This window comes from Drosophila sulfurigaster, chromosome 2L, assembly GCF_023558435.1.
Source record: "Drosophila sulfurigaster albostrigata strain 15112-1811.04 chromosome 2L, ASM2355843v2, whole genome shotgun sequence".
NCBI lineage: Eukaryota > Metazoa > Arthropoda > Insecta > Diptera > Drosophilidae > Drosophila > Drosophila sulfurigaster.
In genome coordinates, this window is record NC_084881.1 from 6421489 (window position 1) to 6442635 (window position 21147).

The 21147-nt window shown below is 40.1% G+C and overlaps 17 protein-coding genes across 17 annotated transcripts; 8 read left to right on the forward strand and 9 right to left on the reverse strand.

The window, feature by feature from the left end:
- Window positions 1-474: 474 nt before the first annotated feature.
- On the forward strand, window positions 475-895 carry LOC133835191 (histone H4). Its single transcript, XM_062265103.1, has one exon. It carries the CDS (start codon window positions 513-515, stop codon window positions 822-824), a length of 312 nt encoding a protein of 103 aa, XP_062121087.1. The 5' UTR covers window positions 475-512; the 3' UTR covers window positions 825-895.
- A 549-nt stretch (window positions 896-1444) lies between these two features.
- On the reverse strand, window positions 1445-1896 carry LOC133835185 (histone H2A). Its single transcript, XM_062265098.1, has one exon. It carries the CDS (start codon window positions 1832-1834, stop codon window positions 1460-1462), a length of 375 nt encoding a protein of 124 aa, XP_062121082.1. The 5' UTR covers window positions 1835-1896; the 3' UTR covers window positions 1445-1459.
- Window positions 1897-2081: 185 nt separating this feature from the next.
- LOC133835187 (histone H2B) lies at window positions 2082-2518 on the forward strand. The gene has a single exon (XM_062265100.1). It carries the CDS (start codon window positions 2097-2099, stop codon window positions 2466-2468), a length of 372 nt encoding a protein of 123 aa, XP_062121084.1. The 5' UTR covers window positions 2082-2096; the 3' UTR covers window positions 2469-2518.
- Window positions 2519-2933: 415 nt separating this feature from the next.
- LOC133835181 (histone H1-like) lies at window positions 2934-3846 on the reverse strand. Its single transcript, XM_062265094.1, has one exon. The coding sequence runs from the start codon at window positions 3794-3796 to the stop codon at window positions 3017-3019; it is 780 nt and encodes a 259-aa protein (XP_062121078.1). The 5' UTR covers window positions 3797-3846; the 3' UTR covers window positions 2934-3016.
- A 1097-nt stretch (window positions 3847-4943) lies between these two features.
- LOC133835183 (histone H3) lies at window positions 4944-5466 on the reverse strand. Its single transcript, XM_062265096.1, has one exon. It carries the CDS (start codon window positions 5408-5410, stop codon window positions 5000-5002), a length of 411 nt encoding a protein of 136 aa, XP_062121080.1. The 5' UTR covers window positions 5411-5466; the 3' UTR covers window positions 4944-4999.
- A 173-nt stretch (window positions 5467-5639) lies between these two features.
- On the forward strand, window positions 5640-6081 carry LOC133835189 (histone H4). Its single transcript, XM_062265101.1, has one exon. The coding sequence runs from the start codon at window positions 5699-5701 to the stop codon at window positions 6008-6010; it is 312 nt and encodes a 103-aa protein (XP_062121085.1). The 5' UTR covers window positions 5640-5698; the 3' UTR covers window positions 6011-6081.
- A 436-nt stretch (window positions 6082-6517) lies between these two features.
- LOC133835184 (histone H2A) lies at window positions 6518-7073 on the reverse strand. Its single transcript, XM_062265097.1, has one exon. It carries the CDS (start codon window positions 7011-7013, stop codon window positions 6639-6641), a length of 375 nt encoding a protein of 124 aa, XP_062121081.1. The 5' UTR covers window positions 7014-7073; the 3' UTR covers window positions 6518-6638.
- Window positions 7074-7217: 144 nt separating this feature from the next.
- Window positions 7218-7697, forward strand: LOC133835186 (histone H2B). The gene has a single exon (XM_062265099.1). It carries the CDS (start codon window positions 7276-7278, stop codon window positions 7645-7647), a length of 372 nt encoding a protein of 123 aa, XP_062121083.1. The 5' UTR covers window positions 7218-7275; the 3' UTR covers window positions 7648-7697.
- Window positions 7698-8106: 409 nt separating this feature from the next.
- LOC133835182 (histone H1-like) lies at window positions 8107-9027 on the reverse strand. The gene has a single exon (XM_062265095.1). The coding sequence runs from the start codon at window positions 8975-8977 to the stop codon at window positions 8198-8200; it is 780 nt and encodes a 259-aa protein (XP_062121079.1). The 5' UTR covers window positions 8978-9027; the 3' UTR covers window positions 8107-8197.
- Window positions 9028-10819: 1792 nt separating this feature from the next.
- LOC133835190 (histone H4) lies at window positions 10820-11261 on the forward strand. Its single transcript, XM_062265102.1, has one exon. The coding sequence runs from the start codon at window positions 10879-10881 to the stop codon at window positions 11188-11190; it is 312 nt and encodes a 103-aa protein (XP_062121086.1). The 5' UTR covers window positions 10820-10878; the 3' UTR covers window positions 11191-11261.
- Window positions 11262-11777: 516 nt separating this feature from the next.
- On the reverse strand, window positions 11778-12271 carry LOC133850144 (histone H2A). Its single transcript, XM_062286140.1, has one exon. It carries the CDS (start codon window positions 12209-12211, stop codon window positions 11837-11839), a length of 375 nt encoding a protein of 124 aa, XP_062142124.1. The 5' UTR covers window positions 12212-12271; the 3' UTR covers window positions 11778-11836.
- Window positions 12272-12414: 143 nt separating this feature from the next.
- LOC133850146 (histone H2B) lies at window positions 12415-12885 on the forward strand. Its single transcript, XM_062286141.1, has one exon. The coding sequence runs from the start codon at window positions 12474-12476 to the stop codon at window positions 12843-12845; it is 372 nt and encodes a 123-aa protein (XP_062142125.1). The 5' UTR covers window positions 12415-12473; the 3' UTR covers window positions 12846-12885.
- Window positions 12886-13376: 491 nt separating this feature from the next.
- LOC133850576 (histone H1-like) lies at window positions 13377-14208 on the reverse strand. The gene has a single exon (XM_062286701.1). The coding sequence runs from the start codon at window positions 14171-14173 to the stop codon at window positions 13394-13396; it is 780 nt and encodes a 259-aa protein (XP_062142685.1). The 5' UTR covers window positions 14174-14208; the 3' UTR covers window positions 13377-13393.
- Window positions 14209-15304: 1096 nt separating this feature from the next.
- On the reverse strand, window positions 15305-20994 carry LOC133837778 (uncharacterized). Its single transcript, XM_062268643.1, has 5 exons — window positions 20574-20994; window positions 19084-19367; window positions 18787-19006; window positions 17069-17388; window positions 15305-15810 (listed from the first exon to the last, which is right to left on the reverse strand). Exons 1-5 carry the CDS (start codon window positions 20980-20982, stop codon window positions 15379-15381), a joined length of 1665 nt encoding a protein of 554 aa, XP_062124627.1. The 5' UTR covers window positions 20983-20994; the 3' UTR covers window positions 15305-15378.
- LOC133835769 (histone H4) lies at window positions 16019-16460 on the forward strand. The gene has a single exon (XM_062265833.1). It carries the CDS (start codon window positions 16078-16080, stop codon window positions 16387-16389), a length of 312 nt encoding a protein of 103 aa, XP_062121817.1. The 5' UTR covers window positions 16019-16077; the 3' UTR covers window positions 16390-16460.
- On the reverse strand, window positions 16972-17462 carry LOC133835754 (histone H2A). The gene has a single exon (XM_062265810.1). The coding sequence runs from the start codon at window positions 17405-17407 to the stop codon at window positions 17033-17035; it is 375 nt and encodes a 124-aa protein (XP_062121794.1). The 5' UTR covers window positions 17408-17462; the 3' UTR covers window positions 16972-17032.
- Window positions 17613-18091, forward strand: LOC133835761 (histone H2B). The gene has a single exon (XM_062265821.1). It carries the CDS (start codon window positions 17670-17672, stop codon window positions 18039-18041), a length of 372 nt encoding a protein of 123 aa, XP_062121805.1. The 5' UTR covers window positions 17613-17669; the 3' UTR covers window positions 18042-18091.
- Window positions 20995-21147: the final 153 nt, after the last annotated feature.

Genomic DNA, 21147 nt, shown 5'->3' on the forward strand with positions numbered 1-21147 from the left:
CGCACCAAGCGCTGGAAAGGCAGCTTGCGGATCAGCAACTCTGTGCTTTTCTGGTAACGACGGATCTCACGCAGGGCAACAGTTCCGGGGCGATAACGATGAGGCTTCTTCACACCGCCGGTGGCTGGAGCACTCTTACGAGCCGCCTTAGTTGCCAGCTGCTTACGAGGCGCCTTGCCTCCGGTCGATTTACGAGCAGTCTGCTTAGTACGAGCCATTTTTATTTCACAATTTTCACTTCACACAGCAAATGTTAAAAACACAATAATCGGACGAAGCGACTCGGCTCTCGTATTTATAGTAAAACTGGTGGTGGGTTGCCGAGCGAGAACGAGAACGAATACAAGCGATCGGGTTGTTGCCATTCCAGCGTGCGAGCAGCACGTAGATACATATTGCTGACTCTTTCTGGTTTATGTATCTTTGAGTATAAATAGAGGTGTTTGAGTCGAACCGAACAACAGTATCTTTCTGACTTCGTTGAGTGTAAAGTAAAATATTAAAAGTGAAAAATGACTGGTCGTGGTAAAGGTGGCAAGGGCTTGGGAAAAGGTGGCGCCAAGCGTCATCGCAAAGTGTTGCGTGATAACATCCAGGGTATCACGAAGCCAGCTATCCGTCGTCTAGCTCGTCGTGGCGGTGTGAAGCGCATCTCTGGTCTTATTTATGAGGAAACTCGTGGTGTGCTGAAGGTTTTCTTGGAAAACGTTATCCGTGATGCAGTCACATACACCGAACACGCCAAGAGGAAGACAGTCACAGCCATGGATGTTGTGTACGCTCTGAAGAGGCAAGGCCGCACTCTGTACGGTTTCGGCGGCTAAGAAAATTTGTATCTACTACAAAGTACAAACTCAAAACCCACATCAATCGGTCCTTTTCAGGACCACCAAAACATTTACTAAAAGAGAAGATAATCAATATATTTGAATTATTAAATAAAAGTAAACAACGGCACTAAAAATTGTGGATAGAGAGAATAATTCCCTCAATTTCATCCAGATTGCCCCAGTTAAATTCTACGATACAAATAAATTGTTTTAACACGCCGACTTGTAAATAATTTAATGGCTTTTAACTTTTTTTCCTAAAAATTTATTATATTGTGTTCATTAGTATGAAATCCTCCAAAAACAAATTTTATAGTTTACCGGTGCAGCGTGTTTTTACATTTTGCGATACTTTTCGACACAACTGTACCTCGTGTACAGTGCAAATACTTTACCCATGTCAAAATCGCCATTTTAAGACAATTTTTGGCACAACTGTACCACGTGTGCAGTGTAGATTCGTTGCTCATGTAAAGATACTCAATACACAATTTCTAAACGAATATCAATGTAATTATTTAAGTATATTAAAAAAATGATTCTCTTTAATAAATATTTGGTCGTCCTGAAAAGGACGTTTTGGGTTTTAGTTGATTTGTGTTTGTGTGTATGCGAGTTTAAATTTTAATTTAAGCCTTCTTTTCGGTCTTCTTGGGCAAGAGAACAGCTTGAATATTAGGCAAAACACCGCCCTGGGCAATGGTGACACCCGAAAGTAGTTTGTTCAACTCCTCATCGTTGCGGATGGCCAATTGCAGATGACGTGGGATAATCCTAGTCTTCTTGTTGTCACGGGCTGCGTTACCAGCCAACTCCAAAACTTCAGCAGCCAAGTATTCCATCACAGCAGCCAGGTACACAGGAGCACCAGCACCAACACGCTCGGCATAGTTGCCCTTGCGAAGCAGACGGTGAATACGGCCAACGGGGAACTGAAGACCAGCGCGGTTGGAACGAGACTTTGCCTTTCCCTTAACTTTGCCACCTTTACCACGACCAGACATTTTTATTTATTATTTCTTACTTCACTGTTTCACACACAAAACTCGAATATTGTTGCCACATGAATCCATTGCCAACTATTTATACTTTTCCGAGCTACCTACTCGTTCCGTTAAGGGATGACAGCTGCTGCTGATAACCGGTTACGATTTGAGCTCGTCTAACGGAAAGCGTTGCTACAATAAAAGTATAAATTGGGTGTGTTTCGGATCTCTAGCAAAATAACTGTGAAGTGAATTTTGAAAGTGAATTTGAATTTTAATCATGCCGCCCAAGACTAGTGGAAAGGCAGCCAAGAAGGCTGGCAAAGCGCAGAAAAACATCACCAAGAACGACAAGAAGAAGAAGCGCAAGAGGAAGGAAAGCTATGCCATCTACATCTACAAAGTGCTGAAGCAGGTCCATCCTGACACCGGTATCTCGTCGAAGGCAATGAGCATCATGAACAGCTTTGTGAACGACATTTTCGAGCGCATTGCTGCCGAGGCCTCCCGTTTGGCTCACTACAACAAGCGGTCGACTATCACCAGTCGGGAAATCCAAACCGCTGTCCGTCTCTTGCTGCCTGGAGAATTGGCCAAGCACGCTGTCAGTGAGGGAACCAAGGCTGTCACCAAGTACACGAGCTCGAAGTAATTCGATTTCTTTGCACAACCTACATACAAAAAGTAAAAGGCCCTTTTCAGGGCCACAAATTACCTATCCAAAGAGTTAAAATTCAAATATATGTAAATAGTATAAATATGAATAGTAATAATAGTGCTTAATGACGGTATACCTAGAAGTTCGCCTAGTTTTTAATAAATAAATACGGCATTTCACCAGCATTTATAAATTTTCAACCGAGATGGGACTGTACTTTTTAGTTTAATGAGAACAGAGAACTTCATAAAAGTGGAAGCACTTAAATGTATTGCGCGCCATAGAAAGGTTACTTTTGTTGCTATACCCTTTTTGGGTATTTTACTTTTGGGTTCGAAGAATTTTTTATTTAGCTACCTGTTCACGCTTTAAAGTATCTGTTATCATCGTAAAAGTCATCTCGTAATGTAACATATGTAATTTGAAAACTCATTTCTCTTTTGATATAAGATTTGTAGCCCTGAAAAGGGCTTTGTTAAATAACAAATTTCATAGTCTTGAAACTTGTGCACGACAATCTTCAATGTCCTTGTGCTCTCTTCTTATTTCTTGGCTGCAGCTGCAGTTTTTGCCTTGGGTTTCTTAGCAGCCACTGCGGCTTTCTTTGGCGACGCTGCCGCTGCTGCTGCCTTCTTTGGCTTCGGCTTGGCAGTTGCGGTCTTGGGCTTTGGTGCTTTTGCCTTCGCAGCACTCGATTTGGGCGCCGCCTTTGCTGTTGTGGGCTTAGCCTTTACTGTACCACTCTTCTTGGCCTCCTTAGCCTTGGCTTTCTCAGTCTTCTTCTTCTCAGCGGTCTTCTTGGTTGCTACAGCTTTGCTTGGTTTCTTCTCAGCGGACCCTGCTGCTTTCTTGGCCTTGGTGCCGGCAGCCTTCTTCTTAGCTGCTGCTGCTGATGCAGCAACCTTCTTCGGTTTCTTTTCCACTGAGGCAGCCTTGGCTTTTGGCTTCGGCTCCTTTTTGGCAGATGCAGACAATTTGAACGAACCAGATGCGCCCTTGCCTTTAGCTTGGATAAGTTTTCCACTGGCAACAGCGCTCTTCAGGTACTTCTTAATGAATGGTGCCAATTTCTGGGCATCGCACTTGTATGTGGCACTGATGTACTTCTTGATTGCCATAAGCGACGAACCACCACGTTCTTTAAGGTTCAGGATTGATGCGTCCACCATTTGCTGAGTTGGAGGATGTGATGGTGGAACTGCCGGCTTCTTCACCTTCGATGCAGATGCTGCTTTCTTAGCAGCCACCTTCTTCTCAGATGCGGGAGTAGCTGGTGGGGCAGCCACGGGAGATGCGGATGTTGCAACTGCGGAGTCTGACATGTTTCACTTCACTTTGTTTTGCTTTACTTTCACACTAAAATGAATTTAACTGAATTTACAGTTGGTGGTTGAAATTAGTTGGTCACCCGATTTTGTGAGAATCGAGTAGAAAGGCGCAACGCGAATGTTTAGAGCAGTGAACGTTTCCGCCAAACAAGTTTGCCACTAACCTATTCTTTATTTAATATTTACTATAGTTAATAGTTTGATATTTTAATAATGATGTATCGAAATATTTGCTTAAATATTCGACCAACCATATAAAATTAATTGCATTTATCTACAATTACTCACTGTGTTTAAAATTTCAACTTAAATTCAACTTTGTGTCTACACAAAAACAATTATCATATAAAAACTCAATTTATAAATATAAAAACAATAAAAATACAATATTTGAGTCTGAAAACAAGTTCTTTGAACAATTATGTTTTTAAATGTATTATTTAATATAAATATAATTTATTGCACATATTTTTAATTTTGGTTCAAACTTGACCATGTACAGTGAAAACCAAGCGACCTCATAGTGTTAGAAGCTATTGAAAATTGATATGGAAAAATAGAAATAAATGTAAAAAATAGAATTTTTAAATATATTACTTATTTAATATCATTTTCTTATCGATTTGTATAATATCTACAAAAATCTATCATTTAAATATGCATTTTATTCGTATAAAACCGTCTTTACAATTGGAGAGTACAAAGTAAGTACTAACAGATACATAACATTCAACATATGAAGAGTGTAATGCAAAAGAAATATAATAAATATTTACGTCCTTGTATTATTAATCTTAATATTGTTAATTTAAATGTATTATTTTATTCATATACACTGATCTATAATAAATGATTAAATTATTTAATGTAATGTATCTTCTTCTATCTTGTCTCTGGTTTGAAATGTATCTTTCTTTGTACTGCATATTGCTTGGGAAATAAAACCACACTTTGACAGCATAACATGCGCTTTTTTCATTATCTAAGATTTATTTAATATAAATGTAGATACAATAGTATCTGAAATTAACCAAACACGCCCTCTTCTTTATTTTTAATTTGTACATTATTTTAATATAATACTAAAGTAATTAAAGAAAAATGTAAATCTTCTTTCAATAAAATTGTGGTCCTGAAAAGGACCGATTGTTTGATAATTTGATGCTTGTCAAGCACAACGCACAACGTTGTCACAATTTAAGCACGTTCGCCACGAATACGTCTGGCCAGCTGGATATCTTTCGGCATGATGGTGACACGCTTGGCATGGATAGCGCACAAGTTAGTATCTTCGAACAGGCCAACCAAGTAGGCTTCACTAGCTTCCTGCAGTGCCATCACAGCAGAGCTCTGGAAACGCAGATCGGTCTTGAAATCCTGAGCAATTTCACGCACCAAGCGCTGGAAAGGCAGCTTGCGGATCAGCAACTCTGTGCTCTTCTGGTAACGACGGATCTCACGCAGGGCAACAGTTCCGGGGCGATAACGATGAGGCTTCTTCACACCGCCGGTGGCTGGAGCACTCTTACGAGCCGCCTTAGTTGCCAGCTGCTTACGAGGCGCCTTGCCTCCGGTCGATTTACGAGCAGTCTGCTTAGTACGAGCCATTTTTATTTCACAATTTTCACTTCACACAGCAAATGTTAAAAACACAATAATCGGACGAAGCGACTCGGCTCTCGTATTTATAGTAAAACTGGTGGTGGGTTGCCGAGCGAGAACGAGAACGAGCGATCGGGTTGTTGCCATTCCAGCGTGCGAGCAGCACGTAGATACATATTGCTGACTCTTTCTGGTTTATGTATCTTTGAGTATAAATAGAGGCGTTTGAGTCGGACCGAACAACAGTATCTTTCTGACTTCGTTGAGTGTAAAGTAAAATATTAAAAGTGAAAAATGACTGGTCGTGGTAAAGGTGGCAAGGGCTTGGGAAAAGGTGGCGCCAAGCGTCATCGCAAAGTGTTGCGTGATAACATCCAGGGTATCACGAAGCCAGCTATCCGTCGTCTAGCTCGTCGTGGCGGTGTGAAGCGCATCTCTGGTCTTATTTATGAGGAAACTCGTGGTGTGCTGAAGGTTTTCTTGGAAAACGTTATCCGTGATGCAGTCACATACACCGAACACGCCAAGAGGAAGACAGTCACAGCCATGGATGTTGTGTACGCTCTGAAGAGGCAAGGCCGCACTCTGTACGGTTTCGGCGGCTAAGAAAATTTGTATCTACTACAAAGTACAAACTCAAAACCCACATCAATCGGTCCTTTTCAGGACCACCAAAACATTCACTAAAAGAGAAGATAATCAATATATTTTAATTATTAAATAAAAGTAAACAACGGCACTAAAAATTGTGGATAGAGAGAATAATTCCCTCAATTTCATCCAGATTGCCCCCAGTTAAATTCTACGATACAAATAAATTGTTTTTACACGGCGACTTGTAAATAATTTAATGGCTTTTAACTTTTTTTCCTAAAAATGTATTATATTGTGTTCATTAGTAAGAAATCCTCAAAACAAATTTTATAGTTTACCGGTGCAGCGTGTTAAACATTTTACGATACTTTTCGACACAACTGTACCTCGTGTACAGTGCAAATACTTTACCCATGTCAAAATCGCCATTTTAAGACAATTTTTGGCACAACTGTACCACGTGTGCAGTGTAGATTCGTTGCTCATGTAAAGATACTCAATACACAATTTCTGAACGAATATCGATGTAATTATTTAAGTATATTAAAAAAATGATTCTCTTTAATAAATATTTGGTCGTCCTGAAAAGGACGTTTTGGGTTTTAGTTGATTTGTGTTATATGCGAGTTTAAATTTGAATTTAAGCCTTCTTTTCGGTCTTCTTGGGCAAGAGAACAGCTTGAATATTAGGCAAAACACCGCCCTGGGCAATGGTGACACCCGAAAGTAGTTTGTTCAACTCCTCATCGTTGCGGATGGCCAATTGCAGATGACGAGGGATAATCCTAGTCTTCTTGTTGTCACGGGCTGCGTTACCAGCCAACTCCAAAACTTCAGCAGCCAAGTATTCCATCACAGCAGCCAGGTACACAGGAGCACCAGCACCAACACGCTCGGCATAGTTGCCCTTGCGAAGCAGACGGTGAATACGGCCAACGGGGAACTGAAGACCAGCGCGGTTGGAACGAGACTTTGCCTTTCCCTTAACTTTGCCACCTTTACCACGACCAGACATTTTTATTTATTATTTCTTACTTCACTGTTTCACACACAAAACTCGAATATTGTTGCCACATGAATCCATTGCCAACTATTTATACTTTTCCGAGCTACCTACTCGTTCCGTTAAGGGATGACAGCTGCTGCTGATAACCGGTTACGATGAGAGCTCGTCTAACGGAAAGCGTTGCTACAATAAAAGTATAAATTGGGTGTGTTTCGGATCTCTAGCAAAATAACTGTGAAGTGAATTTTGAAAGTGAATTTGAATTTGAATCATGCCGCCCAAGACTAGTGGAAAGGCAGCCAAGAAGGCTGGCAAAGCGCAGAAAAACATCACCAAGAACGACAAGAAGAAGAAGCGCAAGAGGAAGGAAAGCTATGCCATCTACATCTACAAAGTGCTGAAGCAGGTCCATCCTGACACCGGTATCTCATCGAAGGCAATGAGCATCATGAACAGCTTTGTGAACGACATTTTCGAGCGCATTGCTGCCGAGGCCTCCCGTTTGGCTCACTACAACAAGCGGTCGACTATCACCAGTCGGGAAATCCAAACCGCTGTCCGTCTCTTGCTGCCTGGAGAATTGGCCAAGCACGCTGTCAGTGAGGGAACCAAGGCTGTCACCAAGTACACGAGCTCGAAGTAATTCGATTTCTTTGCACAACCTACATACAAAAAGTAAAAGGCCCTTTTCAGGGCCACAAATTACCTATCCAAAGAGTTAAAATTCAAATATATGTAAATAATATAAATATGAATAGTAATAATAGTGCTTAATGACGGTATACCTAGAAGTTCGCCTAGTTTTTAATAAATAAATACGGCATTTCACCAGCATTTATAAATTTTCAACCGAGATGGGACTGTACTTTTTAGTTTAATGAGAACAGAGAACTTCATAAAAGTGGAAGCACGTTAAATGTATTGCGCGCCATAGAAAGGTTACTTTTGTTGCTATACCCTTTTTGGGTATTTTACTTTTGGGTTCAAAGAATTTTTTATTTAGCTACCTGACTCACGCTTTAAAGTATCTGTTATCATCGTAAAAGTCATCTCGTAATGTAACATATATAATTTGAAAACTCATTTCTCTTTTGATATAAGATTTGTAGCCCTGAAAAGGGCTTTGTTAAATAACAAATTTCATAGTCTTGAAACTTGTGCACGACAATCTTCAATGTCCTTGTGCTCTCTTCTTATTTCTTGGCTGCAGCTGCAGTTTTTGCCTTGGGTTTCTTAGCAGCCACTGCGGCTTTCTTTGGCGACGCTGCCGCTGCTGCTGCCTTCTTTGGCTTCGGCTTGGCAGTTGCGGTCTTGGGCTTTGGTGCTTTTGCTTTCGCAGCACTCGATTTGGGCGCCGCCTTTGCTGTTGTGGGCTTAGCCTTTACTGTACCACTCTTCTTGGCCTCCTTAGCCTTGGCTTTCTCAGTCTTCTTCTTCTCAGCGGTCTTCTTGGTTGCTACAGCTTTGCTTGGTTTCTTCTCAGCGGACCCTGCTGCTTTCTTGGCCTTGGTGCCGGCAGCCTTCTTCTTAGCTGCTGCTGCTGATGCAGCGACCTTCTTCGGTTTCTTCTCCACTGAGGCAGCCTTGGCTTTTGGCTTCGGCTCCTTTTTGGCAGATGCAGACAATTTGAACGAACCAGATGCGCCCTTGCCTTTAGCTTGGATAAGTTTTCCACTGGCAACAGCGCTCTTCAGGTACTTCTTAATGAATGGTGCCAATTTCTGGGCATCGCACTTGTATGTGGCACTGATGTACTTCTTGATTGCCATAAGCGACGAGCCACCACGTTCCTTAAGGTTCAGGATTGATGCGTCCACCATTTGCTGAGTTGGAGGATGTGATGGTGGAACTGCCGGCTTCTTCACCTTCGATGCAGATGCTGCTTTCTTAGCAGCCACCTTCTTCTCAGATGCGGGAGTAGCTGGTGGGGCAGCCACGGGAGATGCGGATGTTGCAACTGCGGAGTCTGACATGTTTCACTTCACTTTGTTTTGCTTTACTTTCACACTAAAATGAATTTAACTGAATTTACAGTTGGTGGTTGAAATTAGTTGGTCACCCGATTTTGTGAGAATCGAGTAGAAAGGCGCAACGCGAATGTTTAGAGCAGTGAACGTTTCCGCCAAACAAGTTTGCCACTAACCTATTCTTTATTTAATATTTACTATAGTTAATAGTTTGATATTTTAATAATGATGTATCGAAATATTTGCTTAAATATTCGACCAACCATATAAAATTAATTGCATTTATCTACAATTACTCACTGTGTTTAAAATTTCAACTTAAATTCAACTTTGTGTCTACACAAAAACAATTATCATATAAAAACTCAATTTATAAATATAAAAACAATAAAAATACAATATTTGAGTCTGAAAACAAGTTCTTTGAACAATTATGTTTTTAAATGTATTATTTAATATAAATATAATTTATTGCACATATTTTTAATTTTGGTTCAAACTTGACCATGTACAGTGAAAACCAAGCGACCTCATAGTGTTAGAAGCTATTGAAAATTGATATGGAAAAATAGAAATAAATGTAAAAAATAGAATTTTTAAATATATTACTTATTTAATATCATTTTCTTATCGATTTGTATAATATCTACAAAAATCTATCATTTAAATATGCATTTTATTCGTATAAAACCGTCTTTACAATTGGAGAGTACAAAGTAAGTACTAACAGATACATAACATTCAACATATGAAGAGTGTAATGCAAAAGAAATATAATAAATATTTACGTCCTTGTATTATTAATCTTAATATTGTTAATTTAAATGTATTATTTTATTCATATACACTGATCTATAATAAATAATTAAATTATTTAATGTAATGTATCTTCTTCTATCTTGTCTCTGGTTTGAAATGTATCTTTCTTTGTACTGCATATTGCTTGGGAAATAAAACCACACTTTGACAGCATAACATGCGCTTTTTTCATTATCTAAGATTTATTTAATATAAATGTAGATACAATAGTATCTGAGATTCACTAAACACGCCCTTATTTATTTTTAATTTGTACATTATTTTAATATAATACTAAACTAATTAAAGAAAAATGTAAATCTTCTTTCAATAAAATTGTGGTCCTGAAAAGGACCGATTTGTTTGATAATTTGATGCTTGACAAGCACAACGCACAACGTTGTCACAATTTAAGCACGTTCGCCACGAATACGTCTGGCCAGCTGAATATCTTTCGGCATGATGGTGACACGCTTGGCATGGATAGCGCACAAGTTAGTATCTTCGAACAGGCCAACCAAGTAGGCTTCACTAGCTTCCTGCAGTGCCATCACAGCAGAGCTCTGGAAACGCAGATCGGTCTTGAAATCCTGAGCAATTTCACGCACCAAGCGCTGGAAAGGCAGCTTGCGGATCAGCAACTCTGTGCTCTTCTGGTAACGACGGATCTCACGCAGGGCAACAGTTCCGGGGCGATAACGATGAGGCTTCTTCACACCGCCGGTGGCTGGAGCACTCTTACGAGCCGCCTTAGTTGCCAGCTGCTTACGAGGCGCCTTGCCTCCGGTCGATTTACGAGCAGTCTGCTTAGTACGAGCCATTTTTATTTCACAATTTTCACTTCACACAGCAAATGTTAAAAACACAATAATCGGACGAAGCGACTCGGCTCTCGTATTTATAGTAAAACTGGTGGTGGGTTGCCGAGCGAGAACGAGAACGAGCGATCGGGTTGTTGCCATTCCAGCGTGCGAGCAGCACGTAGATACATATTGCTGACTCTTTCTGGTTTATGTATCTTTGAGTATAAATAGAGGCGTTTGAGTCGGACCGAACAACAGTATCTTTCTGACTTCGTTGAGTGTAAAGTAAAATATTAAAAGTGAAAAATGACTGGTCGTGGTAAAGGTGGCAAGGGCTTGGGAAAAGGTGGCGCCAAGCGTCATCGCAAAGTGTTGCGTGATAACATCCAGGGTATCACGAAGCCAGCTATCCGTCGTCTAGCTCGTCGTGGCGGTGTGAAGCGCATCTCTGGTCTTATTTATGAGGAAACTCGTGGTGTGCTGAAGGTTTTCTTGGAAAACGTTATCCGTGATGCAGTCACATACACCGAACACGCCAAGAGGAAGACAGTCACAGCCATGGATGTTGTGTACGCTCTGAAGAGGCAAGGCCGCACTCTGTACGGTTTCGGCGGCTAAGAAAATTTGTATCTACTACAAAGTACAAACTCAAAACCCACATCAATCGGTCCTTTTCAGGACCACCAAAACATTCACTAAAAGAGAAGATAATCAATATATTTTAACTATTAAATAAAAGTAAACAAAGAAACTAAAACGGCACTAAAAATTGTAGATAGAAAGAATAATTTCCTCAATTTCATCCAGATTGCCCCAGTTAAATTCTACGATACAAATAAATAAGTTGTTTTAACACGCCGACTTGTAAATAATTTAATGGCTTTTAACTTTTTTTCCTAAAAATGTATTATATTGTGTTCATTAGTAAGAAATCCTCAAAAAAAAATTTTATAGTTTACCGGTGCAGCGTGTTAAACATTTTACGATACTTTTCGACACAACTGTACCTCGTGTACAGTGCAAATACATTGCCCATGTCAAAATCGTCATTTTAAGACACTTTTTGGCACAACTGTACCACGTGTGCAGTGTAGAAAAATCTTTGCCCATGTAAAGATACTCAATACATAATTTCTGAACGAATATCGATGTAATTATTTAAGTATATTAAAAAAATGATTCTCTTTAATAAATATTTGGTCGTCCTGAAAAGGACGTTTTGGGTTTTAGTTGATTTGTGTTATATGCGAGTTTAAATTTGAATTTAAGCCTTCTTTTCGGTCTTCTTGGGCAAGAGAACAGCCTGAATATTAGGCAAAACACCGCCCTGGGCAATGGTGACACCCGAAAGCAGTTTGTTCAACTCCTCATCGTTGCGGATGGCCAATTGCAGATGACGTGGGATAATCCTAGTCTTCTTGTTGTCACGGGCTGCGTTACCAGCCAACTCCAAAACTTCAGCAGCCAAGTATTCCATCACAGCAGCCAGGTACACAGGAGCACCAGCACCAACACGCTCGGCATAGTTGCCCTTGCGAAGCAGACGGTGAATACGGCCAACGGGGAACTGAAGACCAGCGCGGTTGGAACGAGACTTTGCCTTTCCCTTAACTTTGCCACCTTTACCACGACCAGACATTTTTATTTATTATTTCTTACTTCACTGTTTCACACACAAAACTCGAATATTGTTGCCACATGAATCCATTGCCAACTATTTATACTTTTCCGAGCTACCTACTCGTTCCGTTAAGGGATGACAGCTGCTGCTGATAACCGGTTACGATGAGAGCTCGTCTAACGGAAAGCGTTGCTACAATAAAAGTATAAATTGGGTGTGTTTCGGATCTCTAGCAAAATAACTGTGAAGTGAATTTTGAAAGTGAATTTGAATTTGAATCATGCCGCCCAAGACTAGTGGAAAGGCAGCCAAGAAGGCTGGCAAAGCGCAGAAAAACATCACCAAGAACGACAAGAAGAAGAAGCGCAAGAGGAAGGAAAGCTATGCCATCTACATCTACAAAGTGCTGAAGCAGGTCCATCCTGACACCGGTATCTCATCGAAGGCAATGAGCATCATGAACAGCTTTGTGAACGACATTTTCGAGCGCATTGCTGCCGAGGCCTCCCGTTTGGCTCACTACAACAAGCGGTCGACTATCACCAGTCGGGAAATCCAAACCGCTGTCCGTCTCTTGCTGCCCGGAGAATTGGCCAAGCACGCTGTCAGTGAGGGAACCAAGGCTGTCACCAAGTACACGAGCTCGAAGTAATTCGATTTCTTTGCACAACCTACATACATAAAGTAAAAGGCCCTTTTCAGGGCCACAAATTACCTATCCAAAGAGTTAAAATTCAAATATATGTAAATAATATAAATATGAATAGTAATAATAGTGCTTAATGACGGTATACCTAGAAGTTCGCCTAGTTTTTAATAAATAAATACGGCATTTCACCAGCATTTATAAATTTTCAACCGAGACGGGACTGTACTTTTTTGGTTTAATGCGAACAGAGAACTTCATAAATGTGGAAGCACTACAGAGGTATTGCGCGCCATAGAAAGGTTACTTTTGTTGCTATACCCTTTTTGGGTATTTTACTTTTGGGTTCAAAGAATTTTTTATTTAGCTACCTGACTCACGCTTTAAAGTATCTGTTATCATCGTAAAAGTCATCTCGTAATGTAACATATATAACTTGAAAACTCATTTCTCTTTTGATATAAGATTAGTAGCCCTGAAAAGGGCTTTGTTAAATAACAAATTTCATAGTCTTGAAACTTGTGCACGACAATCTTCAATGTCCTAGTGCTCTCTTATTTCTTGGCTGCAGCTGCAGTTTTTGCCTTGGGTTTCTTAGCAGCCACTGCGGCTTTCTTTGGCGACGCTGCCGCTGCTGCTGCCTTCTTTGGCTTCGGCTTGGCAGTTGCGGTCTTGGGCTTTGGTGCTTTTGCCTTCGCAGCACTCGATTTGGGCGCCGCCTTTGCTGTTGTGGGCTTAGCCTTTACTGTACCACTCTTCTTGGCCTCCTTAGCCTTGGCTTTCTCAGTCTTCTTCTTCTCAGCGGTCTTCTTGGTTGCTACAGCTTTGCTTGGTTTCTTCTCAGCGGACCCTGCTGCTTTCTTGGCCTTGGTGCCGGCAGCCTTCTTCTTAGCTGCTGCTGCTGATGCAGCGACCTTCTTCGGTTTCTTCTCCACTGAGGCAGCCTTGGCTTTTGGCTTCGGCTCCTTTTTGGCAGATGCAGACAATTTGAACGAACCAGATGCGCCCTTGCCTTTAGCTTGGATAAGTTTTCCACTGGCAACAGCGCTCTTCAGGTACTTCTTAATGAATGGTGCCAATTTCTGGGCGTCGCACTTGTATGTGGCACTGATGTACTTCTTGATTGCCATAAGCGACGAGCCACCACGCTCCTTTAGGTTCAGGATTGATGCGTCCACCATTTGCTGAGTTGGAGGATGTGATGGAGGAACTGCCGGCTTCTTCACTTTCGATGCAGATGCTGCTTTCTTGGCAGCCACCTTCTTCTCGGCTGCGGGTGTCGCTGGCGGGGCAGCCACAGGAGATGCGGATGTTGCAACTGCGGAGTCTGACATATTTCACTTCACTTTGTTTTGCTTTACTTTCACACTAAAATGAATTTAACGGAATTTACAGTTGGTGGTTGAATTTGGTTGGTCACCCGATTTTGTGAGAATCGAGTAGAAAGGCGCAACGCGAATGTTTACAGCGGTGAACGTTTCCGCCAAACAAGTTTGCCATTAACCTATTCTTCATTTAATATTTACTATAGTTAATAGTTTGATATTTTAATAATGATGTATCGAAATATTTGCTTAAATATTCGACCAACCATATAAAATTAATTGCATTCATCTACAATTACTCACTGTGTTTAAAATTTCACCTTAAATTCAACTTTGTGTCTACACAAAAACAATTATCATCTAAAAACTCAATTTATAAATATAAAAACAATAAAAATACAATATTTGAATCTGAAAACAAGTTCTTTGAACAATTATGTTGTTAAATGTATTATTTAATATAAATATAATTTATTGCACATATTTTTAATTTTGGTTCAAACTTGACCATGTACAGTGAAAACCAAGCGACCTCATAGTGTTAGAAGCTATTGAAAATTGATATGGAAAAATAGAAATAAATGTAAAAAATAGAATTTTTAAATATATTACTTATTTAATATCATTTTCTTATCGATTTGTATAATATCTACAAAAATCTATCATTTAAATATGCATTTTATTCGTATAAAACCGTCTTTACAATTGGAGAGTACAAAGTAAGTACTAACAGATACATAACATTCAACATATGAAGAGTGTAATGCAAAAGAAATATAATAAATATTTACGTCCTTGTATTATTAATCTTAATATTGTTAATTTAAATGTTTTATTTTATTCATATACACTGATCTATAATAAATGATTAAATTATTTAATGTAATGTATCTTCTTCTTCTATCTTGTCTCTGGATTGAAATGTATTTTTCTTTGTACTGCATATTGCTTGGGAAATAAAACCACACTTTGACAGCATAACATGCGCTTTTTTCATTATCTAAGATTTATTTAATATAAATGTAGATACAATAGTATCTGAAATTAACCAAACACGCCCTTCTTTATTTTTAATTTGTACATTATTTTAATATAATACTAAAGTAATTAAAGAAAAATGTAAATCTTCTTTCAATAAAATTGTGGTCCTGAAAAGGACCGATTTGTTTGATAATTTGATGCTTGTCAAGCACAACGCACAACGTTGTCACAATTTAAGCACGTTCGCCACGAATACGTCTGGCCAGCTGGATATCTTTCGGCATGATGGTGACACGCTTGGCATGGATAGCGCACAAGTTAGTATCTTCGAACAGGCCAACCAAGTAGGCTTCACTAGCTTCCTGCAGTGCCATCACAGCAGAGCTCTGGAAACGCAGATCGGTCTTGAAATCCTGAGCAATTTCACGCACCAAGCGCTGGAAAGGCAGCTTGCGGATCAGCAACTCTGTGCTCTTCTGGTAACGACGGATCTCACGCAGGGCAACAGTTCCGGGGCGATAACGATGAGGCTTCTTCACACCGCCGGTGGCTGGAGCACTCTTACGAGCCGCCTTAGTTGCCAGCTGCTTACGAGGCGCCTTGCCTCCGGTCGATTTACGAGCAGTCTGCTTAGTACGAGCCATTTTTATTTCACAATTTTCACTTCACACAGCAAATGTTAAAAACACAATAATCGGACGAAGCGACTCGGCTCTCGTATTTATAGTAAAACTGGTGGTGGGTTGCCGAGCGAGAACGAGAACGAGCGATCGGGTTGTTGCCATTCCAGCGTGCGAGCAGCACGTAGATACATATTGCTGACTCTTTCTGGTTTATGTATCTTTGAGTATAAATAGAGGCGTTTGAGTCGGACCGAACAACAGTATCTTTCTGACTTCGTTGAGTGTAAAGTAAAATATTAAAAGTGAAAAATGACTGGTCGTGGTAAAGGTGGCAAGGGCTTGGGAAAAGGTGGCGCCAAGCGTCATCGCAAAGTGTTGCGTGATAACATCCAGGGTATCACGAAGCCAGCTATCCGTCGTCTAGCTCGTCGTGGCGGTGTGAAGCGCATCTCTGGTCTTATTTATGAGGAAACTCGTGGTGTGCTGAAGGTTTTCTTGGAAAACGTTATCCGTGATGCAGTCACATACACCGAACACGCCAAGAGGAAGACAGTCACAGCCATGGATGTTGTGTACGCTCTGAAGAGGCAAGGCCGCACTCTGTACGGTTTCGGCGGCTAAGAAAATTTGTATCTACTACAAAGTACAAACTCAAAACCCACATCAATCGGTCCTTTTCAGGACCACCAAAACATTCACTAAAAGAGAAGATAATCAATATATTTTAACTATTAAATAAAAGTAAACAAAGAAACTAAAACGGCACTAAAAATTGTAGATAGAAAGAATAATTTCCTCAATTTCATCCAGATTACCCCAGTTAAATTCTACGATACAAATAAATAAGTTGTTTTTACACGGCGACTTGTAAATAATTTAATGGCTTTTAACTTTTTTTCCTAAAAATGTATTATATTGTGTTCATTAGTAAGAAATCCTCAAAAAAAAATTTTATAGTTTACCGGTGCAGCGTGTTAAACATTTTACGATACTTTTCGACACAACTGTACCTCGTGTACAGTGCAAATACTTTGCTCATGTGAAAATCGTCATTTTAAGACACTTTTTAACACAACTGTACCACGTGTGCAGTGTAGATTCTTTGCTCATGTAAAGATACTCAATACATAATTTCTGAACGAATATCGATGTAATTATTTAAGTATATTAAAAAAATGATTCTCTTTAATAAATATTTGGTCGTCCTGAAAAGGACGTTTTGGGTTTTAGTTGATTTGTGTTATATGCGAGTTTAAATTTGAATTTAAGCCTTCTTTTCGGTCTTCTTGGGCAAGAGAACAGCCTGAATATTAGGCAAAACACCGCCCTGGGCAATGGTGACACCCGAAAGCAGTTTGTTCAACTCCTCATCGTTGCGGATGGCCAATTGCAGATGACGAGGGATAATCCTAGTCTTCTTGTTGTCACGGGCTGCGTTACCAGCCAACTCCAAAACTTCAGCAGCCAAGTATTCCATCACAGCAGCCAGGTACACAGGAGCACCAGCACCAACACGCTCGGCATAGTTGCCCTTGCGAAGCAGACGGTGAATACGGCCAACGGGGAACTGAAGACCAGCGCGGTTGGAACGAGACTTTGCCTTTCCCTTAACTTTGCCACCTTTACCACGACCAGACATTTTTATTTATTATTTCTTACTTCACTGTTTCACACACAAAACTCGAATATTGTTGCCACATGAATCCATTGCCAACTATTTATACTTTTCCGAGCTACCTACTCGTTCCGTTAAGGGATGACAGCTGCTGCTGATAACCGGTTTCGATGAGAGCTCGTCTAACGGAAAGCGTTGCTACAATAAAAGTATAAATTGGGTGTGTTTCGGATCTCTAGCAAAATAACTGTGAAGTGAATTTTGAAAGTGAATTTGAATTTGAATCATGCCGCCCAAGACTAGTGGAAAGGCAGCCAAGAAGGCTGGCAAAGCGCAGAAAAACATCACCAAGAACGACAAGAAGAAGAAGCGCAAGAGGAAGGAAAGCTATGCCATCTACATCTACAAAGTGCTGAAGCAGGTCCATCCTGACACCGGTATCTCATCGAAGGCAATGAGCATCATGAACAGCTTTGTGAACGACATTTTCGAGCGCATTGCTGCCGAGGCCTCCCGTTTGGCTCACTACAACAAGCGGTCGACTATCACCAGTCGGGAAATCCAAACCGCTGTCCGTCTCTTGCTGCCTGGAGAATTGGCCAAGCACGCTGTCAGTGAGGGAACCAAGGCTGTCACCAAGTACACGAGCTCGAAGTAATTCGATTTCTTTGCACAACCTACATACAAAAAGTAAAAGGCCCTTTTCAGGGCCACAAATTACCTATCCAAAGAGTTAAAATTCAAATATATGTAAATAATATAAATATGAATAGTAATAATAGTGCTTAATGACGGTATACCTAGAAGTTCGCCTAGTTTTTAATAAATAAATACGGCATTTCACCAGCATTTATAAATTTTCAACCGAGATGGGACTGTACTTTTTTAGTTTAATGAGAACAGAGAACTTCATAAAAGTGGAAGCATGTTAAATGTATTGCGCGCCATAGAAAGGTTACTTTTGTTGCTATACCCTTTTGGGTATTTTACTTTTGGGTTCAAAGAATTTTTATTTAGCTACCTGACTCACGCTTTAAAGTATCTGTTATCATCGTAAAAGTCATCTCGTAATGTAACATATATAATTTGAAAACTCATTTCTCTTTTGATATAAGATTTGTAGCCCTGAAAAGGGCTTTGTTAAATAACAAATTTCATAGTCTTGAAACTTGTGCACGACAATCTTCAATGTCCTTGTGCTCTCTTCTTATTTCTTAGCTGCAGCTGCAGTTTTGCCTTGGGTTTCTTAGCAGCCACTGCGGCTTTCTTTGGCGACGCTGCCGCTGCTGCTGCCTTCTTTGGCTTCGGCTGGGCAGTTGCGGTCTTGGGCTTTGGTGCTTTTGCTTTCGCAGCACTCGATTTGGGCGCCGCCTTTGCTGTTGTGGGCTTAGCCTTTACTGTACCACTCTTCTTGGCCTCCTTAGCCTTGGCTTTCTCAGTCTTCTTCTTCTCAGCGGTCTTCTTGGTTGCTACAGCTTTGCTTGGTTTCTTCTCAGCGGACCCTGCTGCTTTCTTGGCCTTGGTGCCGGCAGCCTTCTTCTTAGCTGCTGCTGCTGCTGCTGATGCAGCGACCTTCTTCGGTTTCTTCTCCACTGAGGCAGCCTTGGCTTTTGGCTTCGGCTCCTTTTGGCAGATGCAGACAATTTGAACGAACCAGATGCGCCCTTGCCTTTAGCTTGGATAAGTTTTCCACTGGCAACAGCGCTCTTCAGGTACTTCTTAATGAATGGTGCCAATTTCTGGGCATCGCACTTGTATGTGGCACTGATGTACTTCTTGATTGCCATAAGCGACGAGCCACCACGTTCCTTAAGGTTCAGGATTGATGCGTCCACCATTTGCTGAGTTGGAGGATGTGATGGTGGAACTGCCGGCTTCTTCACCTTCGATGCAGATGCTGCTTTCTTAGCAGCCACCTTCTTCTCAGATGCGGGAGTAGCTGGTGGGGCAGCCACGGGAGATGCGGATGTTGCAACTGCGGAGTCTGACATGTTTCACTTCACTTTGTTTTGCTTTACTTTCACACTAAAATGAATTTAACTGAATTTACAGTTGGTGGTTGAAATTAGTTGGTCACCCGATTTTGTGAGAATCGAGTAGAAAGGCGCAACGCGAATGTTTAGAGTAGTGAACGTTTCCGCCAAACAAGTTTGCCACTAACCTATTCTTTATTTAATATTTACTATAGTTAATAGTTTGATATTTTAATAATGATGTATCGAAATATTTGCTTAAATATTCGACCAACCATATAAAATTAATTGCATTTATCTACAATTACTCACTGTGTTTAAAATTTCAACTTAAATTCAACTTTGTGTCTACACAAAAACAATTATCATATAAAAACTCAATTTTTAAATATAAAAACAATAAAAATACAATATTTGAGTCTGAAAAAAAGTTCTTTGAACAATTATGTTTTTAAATGTATTATTTAATATAAATATAATTTATTGCACATATTTTTAATTTTGGTTCAAACTTGACCATGTACAGTGAAAACCAAGCGACCTCATAGTGTTAGAAGCTATTGAAAATTGATATGGAAAAATAGAAATAAATGTAAAAAATAGAATTTTTAAATATATTACTTATTTAATATCATTTTCGTATCGATTTGTATAATATCTACAAAAATCTATCATTTAAATATGCATTTTATTCGTATAAAACCGTCTTTACAATTGAGAGTACAAAGTAAGTACTAACAGATACATAACATTCAACATATGAAGAGTGTAATGCAAAAGAAATATAATAAATATTTACGTCCTTGTATTATTAATCTTAATATTGTTAATTTAAATGTTTTATTCATATACACTGATCTATAATAAATGATTAAATTATTTAATGTAATGTATCTTCTTCTATCTTGTCTCTGGTTTGAAATGTATCTTTCTTTGTACTGCATATTGCTTGGGAAATAAAACCACACTTTGACAGCATAACATGCGCTTTTTTCATTATCTAAGATTTATTTAATATAAATGTAGATACAATAGTATCTGAAATTAACCAAACACGCCCTCTTTTTATTTTTAATTTGTACATTATTTTAATATAATACTAAAGTAATTAAAGAAAAATGTAAATCTTCTTTCAATAAAATTGTGGTCCTGAAAAGGACCGATTTGTTTGATAATTTGATGCTTGTCAAGCACAACGCACAACGTTGTCACAATTTAAGCACGTTCGCCACGAATACGTCTGGCCAGCTGGATATCTTTCGGCATGATGGTGACACGCTTGGCATGGATAGCGCACAAGTTAGTATCTTCGAACAGGCCAACCAAGTAGGCTTCACTAGCTTCCTGCAGTGCCATCACAGCAGAGCTCTGGAAACGCAGATCGGTCTTGAAATCCTGAGCAATTTCACGCACCAAGCGCTGGAAAGGCAGCTTGCGGATCAGCAACTCTGTGCTCTTCTGGTAACGACGGATCTCACGCAGGGCAACAGTTCCGGGGCGATAACGATGAGGCTTCTTCACACCGCCGGTGGCTGGAGCACTCTTACGAGCCGCCTTAGTTGCCAGCTGCTTACGAGGCGCCTTGCCTCCGGTCGATTTACGAGCAGTCTGCTTAGTACGAGCCATTTTATTTCACAATTTTCACTTCACACAGCAAATGTTAAAACACAATAATCGGACGAAGCGACTCGGCTCTCGTATTTATAGTAAAACTGGTGGTGGGTTGCCGAGCGAGAACGAGAACGAGCGATCGGGTTGTTGCCATTCCAGCGTGCGAGCAGCACGTAGATA